The 14,566-nt window shown below is 39.2% G+C and overlaps 1 protein-coding gene across 2 annotated transcripts; it reads right to left on the bottom strand.

Moving 5' to 3' along the window:
- Nucleotides 1-2,790: 2,790 nt before the first annotated feature.
- On the bottom strand, nucleotides 2,791-12,624 carry kdm8 (lysine (K)-specific demethylase 8). Of its 2 annotated transcripts, XM_017306293.2 has the most exons (8): nucleotides 12,481-12,610; nucleotides 9,424-9,905; nucleotides 7,498-7,670; nucleotides 6,778-6,910; nucleotides 6,617-6,682; nucleotides 3,272-3,421; nucleotides 3,097-3,189; nucleotides 2,791-2,988 (listed from the first exon to the last, which is right to left on the bottom strand). In XM_017306293.2, exons 2-8 carry the CDS (start codon nucleotides 9,880-9,882, stop codon nucleotides 2,824-2,826), a joined length of 1,239 nt encoding a protein of 412 aa, XP_017161782.1. In that variant the 5' UTR covers nucleotides 9,883-9,905; nucleotides 12,481-12,610; the 3' UTR covers nucleotides 2,791-2,823. The 2 variants fall into 2 exon arrangements, with proteins under 2 accessions (XP_017161782.1, XP_081466267.1); XM_081610141.1 differs by having other exon boundaries at nucleotides 2,791-3,189; nucleotides 12,481-12,624.
- Between the last annotated feature and the right edge of the window lie 1,942 nt (nucleotides 12,625-14,566).

Genomic DNA, 14,566 nt, shown 5'->3' with positions numbered 1-14,566 from the left:
CTGTTGCTTGCACAAGACGCTGCCATTGCTGAATAATTACGCACGGAAATTCCTATTTCCTGTTCCATTTTAGCATGAAACCCGTCATAAATAGGGTTAGAATTAATAATATCAGAATAAATATTTAATATGCGTCTAATATAAATGTTAAAAACAATGTAATTTATTAAAATATGTATACATTTTAAATGTTGAGTATTTATTTTTAACTATACAGGTCCTTCTCAAAAAATTAGCATAGTGTGATAAAGTTAATTATTTTCCATAATGTAATGATAAAAATTAAACTGTCATATATTTTAGATTCATTGCACACCAACTGAAATATTTCAGGTCTTTTATTGTTTTAATACTAATGATTTTGGCATACAGCTCTTGAAAAACAAAACCCCTGCCTCAAAAAATTAGCATATTTCATCCGACCAATAAAATAATTTAATACCAAAAAAGTCAATCTTCAAATAATAATGTTCAGTTATGCACTCAATACTTGGTCAGGAATCCTTTTGCAGCCTTCAAGGCGACATGGCATGGAAGCCATCAGCCTGTGGCTCTGCTGAGGTGTTATGGAGCCCAGGATGCTTCGATGGCCTTAAGCTCATCCAGAGTTTTGGGTCTTATGTCTCTCAACTTTCTCTTCACAATATCCCACAGATTCTCTATGGGGTTCAGGTCAGGAGAGTTGGCAGGCCAACAGTAATACCATGGTCAGTAATACCAGTGGTTTTTGCACTGTGAGCAGGTTCCAGGTTGTGCTGAAAAATGAAATCTTCATCTCCATAAAGCTTTTCAGCAGATGGAAGCATGAAGGGCTCCAAAACCTCCTGATAGCTGCTGCATTGACCCTGCTCTTGATAAAACACAGTGGACCAACACCAGCAGCTGCCATGGCTCCCCAGACCATCACTGACTGTGGGTACTTGACATTGGACTTCTGGCATTTCCTTCTCCCCAGTCTTCCTCCAGACTCTGGCACCTTGATTTCCGAATGACATGCAACATTTGCTTTCATCCGAAAAAAGTACTTTGGACCACTGAGCAACAGTCCAGTGCTGCTTCTCTGTAGCCCAGGTCAGGCGCTTCTGCCGCTGTTTCTGATTCAAAAGTGGCTTGACCTTTGACCTGGGGAATGCAGCACCTGTAGCCCATTTCCTGCACACGCCTGTGCACGGTGGTTCTGGATGTTTCTACTCCAGACTCAGTCCACTGCTTCCCTCAAGGTCTGGAATCGTCCCTGCTCCACCATCTTCCTCAGGGTTTATAAAATAAACGTGATGACATTGCCCAAAAAGGTTTAGTACGTTTGTCGTGTTTATTGTTAAGTAATATTGTGCGTTAAAACTCAGATGATTTAATATTCAACAACACTGAAAACTGAGATGTTTATCGAGTTTGACTTTGACAAACTTACTACATGACCTTCTTAGCACTCTATAAACACATACCTTGCAATCTTTGGCTACGTCTCCTGTGATTTTTTTTTTGTGAATTGTGGTCTTTCAAATTAATCTTTAATTGACCACAACACGGACCTCCAGCTTGTAGCCAATCTCCCCCAGCCGAATCGCTTAATTTTAACCCCAATTTGTCAGATTTGTTTAAAAATCAATAACACTATTAATCAAAAAGGAGCATGCATGGCTCAGTTCCAGTGAAAAGGTCAGAAGCCCACAGGTCTCACATTACTTTATAGGTAATTGAGTATTGATTAAATTATAATGAGAGAAAGCAGGTTAGTGAAAACTCAAGTCAATTGTGTCACTTACTGATATAACGAAGAACGGAAGGGTTAATGAAAGTTTACAGCATTTGGCCCCGGAATTACATCCCGGCATGATCTGTGTTATTAGTTTAGTGGAGTAACCTTGTAAGGAGTGCGGCTCAGTTTGGATAAGTCTATTACCTCAGTACTGGTATGTTTAATGCACGAGCAGTTCTAAAAGTCTCAAGCACCGAATTCAGTATATGTTCTGTCGAGTTGGGAGACGACATCGACCAAATAAAATATGAATCTTGTTTGTGTTTATTGAGCGTTTGTTTTAATTGAGCGTCCCCACAGCAACTTCAGCTCCACCCGACGAACGCCGGCTTGATTTCCCGAAGCTCCACTTCAGCCTGCCGCACCTTTGGTTGATAACTTGAACAAATGTGCACACCGGGGCTGATCCGCTTCATTCTGCCACATCCTCGCAGTCCTTAATAGGTGGATCTGATTGAAATGGACTTGCAGCATGCACGACTGGGGCCTTGAAAAGCGCAGCGTGCGCTCCGTGTTGTCAGTTATTGTGTTTTTAGATGCGAGAGAATGAGTTTTCGCTATTAGGGCTTTTATCCAGTGAGGCTGTTTTAATTTCGGAGTCTGTGTATGCCCAAGAGATTGGTTCATTTATTTCAATCATTTTCTTCTGTGACCTCCTTGATTGCCTCAGACTGCCGGTTTGTTCAGAGTTACAACTGTTCTGTACCTGTAGCTCGCTCGGTTATTAAATTTGAGGACTTGTCTCATTTTCCCAGAATTATGGAAATCACACGTTGTCGGATATTTGGATGAATGAGGTGGAGTAGACAATTAAATAAGCCAATTTCTAAAGAGAATAATATCAAATCAGATGACTAATAACTGTAGGATTTATGGTGAGTTTGTGCAGCATTTAGCTTTGCACACGGTAAATGTTGTCTCAGTCATCGGCGGCTAAATTGAGACTAATCATTCAGCAGTGTGTGTTCAGAGCGTTCATAAATATAGGAAATTAGCCTCCCATTGGGTGAAAACTCTTAACAGCAGCGAAATAGACAGTAAACGTATTTTATTATGAAACAAAGTCATGACCACCAGAAGCTGACGGAGAAGCTGATTTCTAAAGATCGGACATAGTGCCAGTATTTGACAGGGATGAATAGCACGTCTCCAGGCCGTAAGACACATTCGAGGTACGGTGCCTTCACAAACTCAGGGAAGCGTTCAGCATCTGGACTCTCCACCTCCACCTGCACAGAAGAGTTCAGAAACTGGAAGCACCGAATATCTTTTTTTTTTTTTTTTTTTTTCCTTGGCAGGTGCAACACATGTTTTCTCCACAAACTTGTCAATCGCACCTGACTGGTGTTGTGAAGAAGCTGGGATTCGTGAGGATACAGCTTCTCTGTGTCCTCTGGGGAATACAACCGTATGTATTTGTTTCCCACTACCTTTGGATATGCAAAAGGAAATCCCAGGAGATTACTCACTGATCAGGTGTCAGCTGTTTAGAACGAGAAGGGCTGTAGTCACCTGAGCCAGGAAGTTCTGCTGAGGATCTTGGTGAAGAGGAGATACCGTACCCTCGGGTCCAAACCACGCGTTTACAGTGATGTCATCTTCATCGCCTTCACCAAGACAGCAGTAATCCGGGATGCGGATGTCTTCCTTTAATTCTGGGATCTAGAATTAAAGGAAGACATTATGGGACATCCAAGGCAAAATCATCATTGATTTAGTTATTATAACTTAATTTTCATGGTTTTCAATGAGGCACTGATGAATTTATCAGCTGCTAACAATACAGCATGTGTGTGACAGTGCTGTGAAAGAGATTTGTTTTGTTTTTGCATTTTTTGCAAGTTTCAGATTGTCAAATTAAAGAAAAAAATACGTTTGTTAATATGACAAAATCTATCCAGCGAAATCTGGCTCCAAGCGATTAAGAGATTGTCCCCAACAGTAATAACTAGTTGTGCCACGCTTGGTGGCAACGGCTGCCATCAAATGCGTCCAACAGCTGGGAATGAGCTTTCTTTTTTTTTTACATTGTTGTGGAAGAATTTTGGCACACTCTTCTTCTGCTGAATTGTTTTAGCACAGGCACATTGAACGCCGATTCATTTTTGAGTAGAACTAACCTGCTTAAGGTCACAGCATCTCAATCGGATTTAAGTCGAGACTTTGACTAGGTAGCTCCAAAATTGTAATTTCCTTTTCCGAGTCGTTCGGGGTTTAACGTGCTTGTGTGCTTTGCATCGTTGTGCTGCTGTATAACCAAACCACTTGAGCTTAAGGCCACAACCAGATGGTTCACAATTCCATCAATTACAGCAGATCACTCAGGTCCTAAAGGAGAAAACGGCCCCAGACCGTCACTTCTTCTTCTTGTTTAATGGAGGTTAGTCTCCAACGTAATGGTGCATTACTGCCACCACCTGCTCAGAGTGTAGATTAGGTAGTAGATTACAGTCTGAAACACGTTCTCCTAAACAAAGCATAAACACGCACACACACACACAACAGCATAAGGGTCTCAGACGGCTTTTTAAAATGCTGTTAGTATAATTCCAAACGTAACAGGATGCAGATCTTTAAAAAGTTGCCGTGATTTAGACATCACTTGGCTCCTGGATGAGATGTTGATTTGCACATGGACTAATTTTCGCAGTCTGATCACGCTTGTGAAGATTCGCCACCATTTCTTGTTTTCGCCATTTGTTAACAACTACCACCAGCGTGTCTTGTTGCAGGACTAAAGCTTTAGAAATGGCTTTGCAAGCATATCTTTAAGTCAGGGCACGATGTGTTGTAGTCATGTCTGGGTGTGACGAGTGAATGTGAACCTATTATATTTCTAATAGATTCGATTAATTATGTATAATTATACCACACGCTTGTTAATTCAGTACATAATTTAACAATTTAACAGGAGTGTTGTATTTAGATACTGTAGTATATAAAAAGAGCAACTACTGGAAAATGCATTCTGTATTTTCTTGCACAACATTTCTCCAATATTACAATTGGTTTCACAATCTGAAACATGTAGGTGTGAAAACAAGAAATCTGTCGGACAGCAAACACTTTTGTCACAGCACTGCATATGGATGGCAGTTGTCATGGCAATATCAATGTGTGCAAAACCACATTTGTGAGGGACTGTTGAAATAATAATGAAATAATCGGTAAGCTATAAGACTGTAGAAGCTGTGCAATAAAACTTTAATAATGCATTCCGAGTCCTGGACGCCCACAGTTGCTATAGACCCAGACATAGTGACCAAAATCAGAAAAGTGGTTAGGATGCTTCGATGATGGGAAAACAAAGTGGTAGTAATAATATCCCAATGTGATGTTTTTCTAACATCATGCAGACCTACTTAGTTTTTGACTTTGGGATAGATTTTTATAGCTCTAAACATAATAACTCCATGTGCAAAATTTGATGATTCCTAATTGTGGACTTTTTTTTAATCATAATATCACAGAAGAATTTCCATGAAATATAAAATAGTGTAAATAATAAATAGTGTAAAAAAAAAAAAAGAAGAAACCGTCCCACAATGTTTAGGTTTTTTTTTTTCCCCCTGCACTTTCAAATATTTACACAGAAACAACCAATTGTGAAAGATGCAGAGCTTCAGCGTCACCATCAAAAGATGTTCTAAAAATGTCTGAACATTATGAATGATATATGATCCCTTTGTAAAGCTCAATCTACACCGCACTACCTTGTATCAAGTTAGGTAAAAAAAAGAAAAAAGAAAAAAAAGATATAGCATAAATAAATCTTTTTATTAATATCTCATTGTGAGAGCGTCTTTGATTTGTTGCTCCTGTGCCGCCAGAAAGTGGAAAAACTCAGAAAAACTTGATTGTCGCTCCCTCGCTTCAAGTTCCTTATCTACTTTGATCAAACAAGCAGGGTTTGTCATAAATTTTTGAAAACAGGTAGCTGCTCATTCTTCTTTTAAGACGTGCCAAACAAACCAAAAATCAGGCCTTCTCTATATCAGTTCACATGCTGTGAAGAAGAGAACAAACACCTAGACAACAAATCAACCGTTTCAGACCTCCAATTAGTATTTTCCAGGGGAAACAAACTGACGCCCTGCCAGTGATGGCTTTGGGTTTATTTTGCAGCGTCTTGTAAGAGTATCCAAAGCCCTTGAATACTTGAAAACTTCAATGTGTTTCATTGGGAATTTGATGGTAGACTGCCACAAAGTCGATTGCAATTTTGAAGCAGATTGAAAGCGGTGTACTTTTCAGCTATTTCTTTTTTTTTTTAGTACAAATACACGAGAGAAATGTGAGGGAAAATCTGTTTGCAGGAAATTAGTAGAGCACTCGTCAAATCTGGTTTTAAAGGCATAAAAGAAAAACATTATTGAAATAAGCCCACAGGAGCTCTGCTTTAAACTTGCAACTAGATATTTAGGGAGCAGCAAATGATAGGAAACAAATCCAGAATTGTTTTTTTTTAAAGTCTGCACAGTAACCCAAACACACTATCCTTACGGTGAAACATGGTGATGGTAGCATCATGCCGTAGGGATGTTAGAGGCCCATTTGCGGCTGCTCTCTATCCCATCTGACTGAGCTGATTGGAACTATTTTGCAAACAATTGGAAAGAAAATGTCAAACGCACAAGGCATTTATTCCGATTACTTTGTAAAAGCCTTTGAGAACCAGTCATCTTTCTTCTTGAGCTTCATAGCTGTGAGATCAAACTTTAAGGTGCTCCATTGTAACGTTGCATAGTTCAAGGGCTAGAAATATCTGCAACACACTGCATAAAACAGATAACACCTAGAGGATAAGAAGGCAACTATGACAATTTAGCAACATGGCAGATCCAAAAATGCAAGTACCTGATCAAAAAGCTGGTGTTGAGCGAGATAACCCACAGCTTTGTGTTCACTCTCAGACTCTTGAACCTGGGAAGCAAAAGACATGGACTAATTACTCTTATTGCTCATAATTAAAATGACAATGTGGGCTCAAAACAACAACAACAAAAAGACACACTCACTTTATTCAAAATGTATCTGTCGATGAACTCATTGACTGTAAGCAGCGTTTGTGACCAGTCCTCGTCTGTATAGCGGGAGCCCACCTCGACGGGAACCGTCCGGCAGCCGGCCACGGACCTCAGGTACTCGATGCTTCACAGGAGGGAGATAATAACTACTATCCTCGAAAAACATACACGGCCGCATGTGATTTGCGGAGCGCACAACAACGTGGTAAAACAGGCCCTTTGGATGGGAATCAGACGACCACTTTGATTTTTTTTTCCTATTAAAAATGAGCAGCAGAAAAAATGACGACCTGAAATGATTTAGCGGTAAAGAATCACACATGTTTAGACGAATTAAGAAACCTGTCTTCAGTTTATCGTTATTCAAGCTAAAACTCTCGTTTTTATATCTTCCAGTCTGAGTTTGTGTGTTACGTGTCAGTCGTCCTTCTGTTTGAGAATACTCCAGCTTTCCCGTCCTCTCAGCCCAACAAGAGCTCTCGGCTCTTGTTGTAAGTACATATCAGTCTGATTACTTTGCTGGACCGAATGCAACTGCAGGATAATGTTAATAATAATAAAAGCTTATTTTGACGGCCTAAATCAAAATCCTTCAGACAACAACTTAGGTGTACTTTCAGATGCAATAATCCTTAGATGAAAATGTACAGCGACGTGCCATCAAGAGACACAATGTTTAGCTGAAAATGCGTAGATTCTGAGAAAACAAACCTCCAGGGATGTTTGTTGAGGGCAGGCCAGTGGTCAATTATCCCCTCTAAAATCACTGGTTTGAGGGGAAGGAGGTAGTTTGCATTGAAGCTTTCCAGTGAAGGACACTTCATTCTGGGAACTGACAACTCGTCTTTGATTAGACCAACATGTGGGCTTGCGATCTTCCTTTTCTGTTAATAACGGCAGAGAGAAAAAGAAAGAAAAGAAAAGTAAAACAAGGTCAGTTTAAACTTCAGAGGATGAAAAGGATTGAGTGTTTCAGACATTTCACTGAATAATTTGTTATATTCTCAGCTAGATTTAAGAGCTGTGTTTTCAGTTACCTCGTTTCTTTTTATTTATTTTACCGTAATGAAAGTACATTTGATGTCTTTGAAAGCTGAAATAGCAAAGAAAAGCATGTTTGAAATAGGATAATATACAGCCCTCTCCACATTCACTGGCACCTTGGTTAGACGTCTGTAAAAAAAAACAACCTACAGATGAATGAATAAAATAAAGATGTTTCTCAGGGTGAGCATACACACAGAGAGGGATATCTTGACCATTCCTCCTCTGGGTCCTCTCCAACGCTCTCTTCTCTTCAGCTCAGCTCACAGCTTTTCTAAAGGATTTAAGTTGGAGGACCTAAAACGGCGGTCACGGAAAAAAGGCTGATTTTCTGTTTGGTGAACACATTCTGTGTTTATTTGGCCATCTGTTTTACCCATTTTCAGTTCTCTGGACGTCCACCAGTCACATAGTAACATAAAAAAAAAAAAAACGTCCTGGTTATTACAAAGAGTTCCTGGTGCCATGCACTCTAACAGGGTTCCAACCTTTTACAAGCAAAACAGGCCCACGCCACCACAGACGGTCCCTATTAGTGAAGAGCGAATAATAAAATTATACAACATGTTTTTCAGCGTTTGGAGTTGTTGCTGCAAAAAACGCTTCATTTTAATCTCATCTGACAGAAAGCGCTCAGCTAACTCTGCTTTTATGTTTGCGATGGCAGTCCACACCAGGCTTCTTACTGGCATGGATGGCAAACAACCAGTTGGCATGAAGCTTGAATATTATGGTTGTTATGGAGACCAAAACTCAACTCTTTGCTTCAGTTCTCTGTGAGTTTTAGAGTAATTTTTTTTTTTAACTTTTATATCTCATTTAGCATCGTCCTTCCTCTGCATGGCTGACAGATAATCACGGGTCCTCATCCAGCTACGCTTCTCACAGTTACAGTTATTTTAACCATTTTAAGTTCAAATTTAAATTGATATAAGCAAGTGAGATGAGAAAATTATTAGTTTTTTCTTCTCATGATCAACATATAACCGGTGAGTTGTCTAGTCTTACTCTTTAAGAATAGCCAAAAGCGATAAGCTTCTGTTTCATGTCATATTTATAACCCAGTAAAAATAGAATATAGAGTTGTTTAATTGTTAAAAGTTTCTGATGAATTTAAATATAAAGACATGCTTCAGTTGAATTTATTTTATAGGAATTATTAAGGTGGCAATGATTGTGGTGCAGTAAAATAATTATTTCGTCATCTGAGATTTTTTTTTTTCTTCCACCAAATCATTGGACCTGAATTAAAAATATTGATCTGAATGCATTTTTACTACAAAAGTATGTGATTGCAATAAAAATGTGACTTTACCTTCAGGCTTTTTCTCTAAAAGTGTGGAGGCGGTTGTAACTAGATGAAGCTGAGTCCAATTTTTTTTCTTATATTTATTTTAATACCTCTTAAATACAAGAAGTCGATGACGGTTGTTTCAGCCTTAATATGTGGGCTGTTTGAGATGCCGAGGTGTACTTTAAAATATGTAATCAAGAGAAGAAGTCAGACACGTCAGAGTCTAAACACAGTGTTCTGACCTTTCTGTATTAAAACGGAAGAAAAAAGGGACATGTGTGGAAAAGAAGACAACAAACCTTTGCCTGGATGTTTTCATGAGCATCTTCTTCTTTAGCCAATGTCCTTATTTCCCTTTGCAGAATTCGAACGATGACCTGAAGTATATTTTCCATGATGGCCGCGCCCATCAGCAAACCCATGTCACATGTCCTGATGGCCTGCAGGATCTCCTCCTCTGATGGACTTCCTCGACAGATCGCGGCCGCTTTGAACAGGCAGCCATACGAGTAAACCCGCCTCCACTCTTTGTCCACATGGCGCCATGTTCCCGTGTTAAGTCTCTCCCATGAATAGTCCAAAATGATCTGAGCGGTGAGAATTCGGCTGCTGGCGCTCGTCGCCTCGCCGTACAGCTGCTGCCGGGCCCGTTTCAGCATCTCCACCACGCTTGACGCCACTTTGTCGCTAAACTGCAGCGGAAACTGTTCTTCGTTAGGAGGCAGGATGGCTGAGATTTTTGACCACAAAGACGCCATGGACGAGATGAATGTTCTACGCTCTGAAAAAATGGAGGAAAACGGTAAAAGTGAAGCAATGAACCAAAAGAAATTCTAATCTAAACTAAAAGTTGCATCCACACACTGCACAGTCTATCTTGGAACACGTTGATGCATATTTTTTTTTTTTTCCAGACAAAAGCTGGAACATTATGTATGTTTGGCAGGTTGTGGGCCCATCAGTGTAGCAATCTGCAAAAAAAAAACCTGCCGCCACACACATACAGCCTCACTGCTGCAGGGAAACAGACGTCGTGCGCATAATTTCCTAACTGGCAAACACAAAACACAGGTGAGGACAGCCCGAGCCAGGACCACACGCGTGACACATGAACAATGACGACAGTTTTGCAGCGCGGAAATGCCAACGCTGCCTCTGTGTTGCTCCATCCGTACTCGGACGCTCTCTGCTTCCTGGAGAAGCTGCCAACACATAAGCACCTCATTTATTTTTTTTACGTGGAAACAGAACCGTGTGAACCCAGAAGCGGGCTAAACTCATCAGAATGAATAATTGTGTTTATTAAACCACATGTCTAAGGGATGATGTTGGCCTCCAGCAGTTCTCGGATCTTTACATGTTCACATGAACACAGACGCTAGAGCCAAATAATAATAAAACACAAAAATCAAGAAGCAAAAACTAAAAGGCTATTTATAATGTTTACAGCCAACCAGTCTCCTCTGGAGATGAAATTGTTGCGGTATCAGGTCACAGAATATTGAGCATGTGGACACTACACACGTTAACAAAACCAAAACTGTCTATTTAATGCTCTCTGTGGCAAGGAGAAAGGAATAATTGTGACTCTTAAACCCTTAAAGTCCTAGCTCCTCATTGCCAGCATGAGAAAGTAACCTTGGAGAACTACTGCCAACAGTTATCATCTTTAGTCACTTTCAACTTATCAAGTCTGTGAGGTGCTAAAAGGAAACCTTTGGTGAAAACTTTTTGTATTCTAAATGCTATTAACTTTCGTAATTCACCAAAATGACTAAACCATAGTAATAAAATTAACTCCAGTTTTATTGTGTCTCCTTTTATTTAACTTAACTTCTATCATTTTTTTTGCCAGCTTGTTTTTATTACATCTTTATTGTGTTTGTTTCTTTGAATCTTTTTAATCATTCTTTTTTTAAAAGAACCACCATTTCATTTCTGTTCTTGAGTTTTAAAGCAAAAAAAAAAAAAAAACAACAAACAAAAACACACACACACACACACACACAAAAACTAAAACATTTACATGAAGAGCATTGACACATTTTCTTTTATGGGATGTTGATGTTTGTGGAAAATTACTTAAACAGTTTCCAATGCCATAATGAAAAATATATATATATTACTGATCCTTGTGTCATTCTGTTGTGGAAATTCAATGCCTGATTTATTCCATGCAATGAAATAATATAAGCTGCAAAAAGCTGAATTTCTTATGTCTATATGTCTAAAAATGTGTTTGTTATGCACATTTTAAGTAAAAAATAATAAGTCTCATTATCGAAAGTCCACAGAGCCACTTGAGGTGCTGGAACTGCACCTCAAGTGGAGTTCCAGAAACTTGGGCCCAGTCCAAGTGACCACAGGTTGCAGGGCCCAGTCCAAGTGACCACAGGTTGCAGGGCCCAGTCCAAGGGACCACAGTTTCTGTCTGTATGCAGCGCAGCGACACAACGCAGCCCTCCCTCTATCTGCTGCCATGCACTGCCAATCAGCTGGATGAAAGTAGGATTCAACACCTTTCCCTTGCTTAAAGGAAAGGCAAACAAAAGCAAAGGCTGTGGGAAACAGTTCAAGAAACTGCACTTTTTCCCTGGGAATTAAGGGAATCACTAGTCATTATACAGCTGTTTTGAAACTGCAGTACATTCGATTAACAAAAATACTCTTATAAATTTTGATTTAAAATTTGTGGGTAAGTGATACTTTAAAGCCTTGGTATGTATATTCAAGGTTATAAAACTATGAATATCTCATACTGATCTATATACTTTGTCTATTAAATACTGGGAAACTTATTTATTGTGTTTGTGCTGGTTATTTAAATAAAATAAAACATTAAGTTCTAACTTTTCTGTCTGTGAATACATGCACTACGTTTTGAGTTTGTGTTTAGATTTAAGGTTATAGACATCATACCTTAATGCATTATGATAATGTGGATTATTTTCATTTAAAAATAATCCTCTTCATTTAATGTCAAGTTCACAATTACTAATGTTACAACAACAACAACAAAAAAAAACTTTAAAATTGTTCAGAAATAATTTCTAGGAATTCTGATAAATCTCTAAAACTTATGTTCTGAATAACTTTTTACAACTACAAAAGGGGCCAGGATTGTAAGAGTTTGACTGAAAGTAATGAAGAAGCAACAAAAGCGTTTTTTTATTTTAGCTTATTAAAGCTTTCGTGATATAAAAAAACCTATTTAAAATCAACTAACGTTCGAAAGAGTTGACGTTTAGATTGAGTTAAGATAAGGAGCGGTAAAAATTATAAAGCTCGTCTTAAAGCAAACTTCTGCTTAAAGATATTAATATTTCATTCGAAAAATAACTAAGATCAATATTTACCTCTTACTGCCTCGTATACAGTGTAAATTCCATCATAATCTGGTCTGCGAAGCACAGCTCGGCTGCGGGTGACACAGCAAAAACATTCCGACAAGGAACTTGAACACCAGGAAATATTGGTTCCGTGCTGCTGTTAAAGTTGGAAATGTCCAAATTAGAAGTTATGAAGTCGGAAAATTTATTAACATTACTGAGAGTGCTTAAAGTGAAATTATATGCCCTTTTTTAGGTTTAGAAAAGAAAGCTAATATTTATTCACTATCTGGTCTCGAGATCTACATGCTTAAATATGAAAGTAACAGAAGTGTGTTAAGCCAGGCTGGCCCTGAATGAAATTTCATTTGCAATGTGATGAGAAGACTGCAGGAAACATTCCTTCCATCAGGAGAAACCACAAACTGAATTCACACTCACACTTGTTTGGCATGTGTGGGCAGTTTCCTACTATCTATACCACTCACCCACATCACACTCCCACACAGTTGCATTTGTCCACAACGTCTTAGCCTTCGTGTAGCAGCACGGGAAATCTGTTCATCCCTCTACCGAGGTCTGTCTTTTCACTTTTGTCGACCAAGTGTAGCCGAGCCCAGTCAGCTGAAACTAGTCACAGCTCTGGTGGTGACAGCACATCCTCATTAACATACATGTTGACACCGATGCATCTGTCTCAACAGGTGGACAAGCCTGTCTCATAGCCGAGATAACTCCCGTCATGATAAATGATGGCAAAACTGTTAGACAAACATTTGCTTTCCTCTTCCTTCCAAACGAGACCCCAGCTGCTCATGATGTATTGTGCAAATATAGATACTCCTTGAAGGCTTGCAGATTTGTGTCTGCTCACGTGAAGCTGAAACAATAATCAGATTTGTCCTTTTGATATCTCACAGGTATTTTCTTTTTAATATTTTGTATTCCTCCACCTTTTTTTTTTTTTCTTACACCCACAGAGATGTGGCACGAACAAACACGATAGGAAATCTTCATTGGGGGAACTCTAGAATCTATAAACCCAGAGCACTATTATCAAATGTCAAACACTCTGTGAAATTCAAATAATCTCGGTGGAAATCGCTGAGCTACTCTTGTATGTAAGGCAGAGAGAAACAAGAGAGAGTCACGCAGCCTTTCCAGGAATCTCTGGGGATTTTAAGACGCTTCAAGCATTTCTATTCACTTTCACTGTGTAAACATTCAGAATCCTAGTGACTCAATGTACTGTTCGTTTGCTTTTATGGAGGTTAGACATTACTCTGATGAGCACAATGGCGGCTTGTTCACTGAGTTTTATTACAGTTTTGCTAATATCTTAGGCAAAAAATAGCAAAAACAGCAACAGTTGCTATTCTACATGCAATAAAAAGGAATAAAAAATTATTTAAGCTTTTAGAATCCAAATTAAAGTTATGCTGGTGCAGGTTCTCAGCCAGCCAAGCTATGACAATTCTCAGTGCTTAAGCAGAAGGCAGCCAACTTGTTTCTTTAAGATGTTTTGCTTCCCATACTTCCCCAGTTCTCATAATTGAATAGGAATTGTTAGAACTAGGATTACATGTAGGTTTTATCCTGGATTAAAATGGGATGCAAAAACTGTCATGCCTGTAGTGCAGCTAAGAAAGGCTACTACAAAACGTGTGTTTGCCCTCGTATCATACACTGAAACACCAGGTCTGCGCTGGTCAAACATGCTCTCTTTATTACACTGTATGGGTGAAAACCTCGTACCATGATGCGAATGCTGTGTATGTTCATATCTGCTTGTGTGAGCTGCTGAAGGGGGTCCCAGCAGGAGAACTGATGCATTATTCACACGTTATACTCTGTGGTTGTAAGACAGTGTGGGGCCGAGCTGAAGGTCACAAGTCTGACAACTCTGTCCCTCGCTGTGCTGTCAGGACCGACTTCATGCACAGAGGTCAGTAACCTTTCTCCCGGTTTATCTGGAGACAGGTGAGGAATCATTGTTCCTCCCAAAATCCTAGTGGGAGGAAGACTGGCGTCTTTCAGGGATTTAATTTTGAATTATTGTGAGCAATTGCGTCTTTTAAGGTCATGAGAATTTTATAAAGTTTAAAAAAAAAAA

The sequence above is a fragment of the Poecilia reticulata genome, chromosome 8, assembly GCF_904066995.2.
Source record: "Poecilia reticulata chromosome 8, P_reticulata-male-v2, whole genome shotgun sequence".
Lineage (NCBI taxonomy): Eukaryota > Metazoa > Chordata > Actinopteri > Cyprinodontiformes > Poeciliidae > Poecilia > Poecilia reticulata.
The sequence above is the reverse complement of the archived record's forward strand: the minus strand, read 5'-3'. Positions and strand labels throughout refer to the sequence as shown.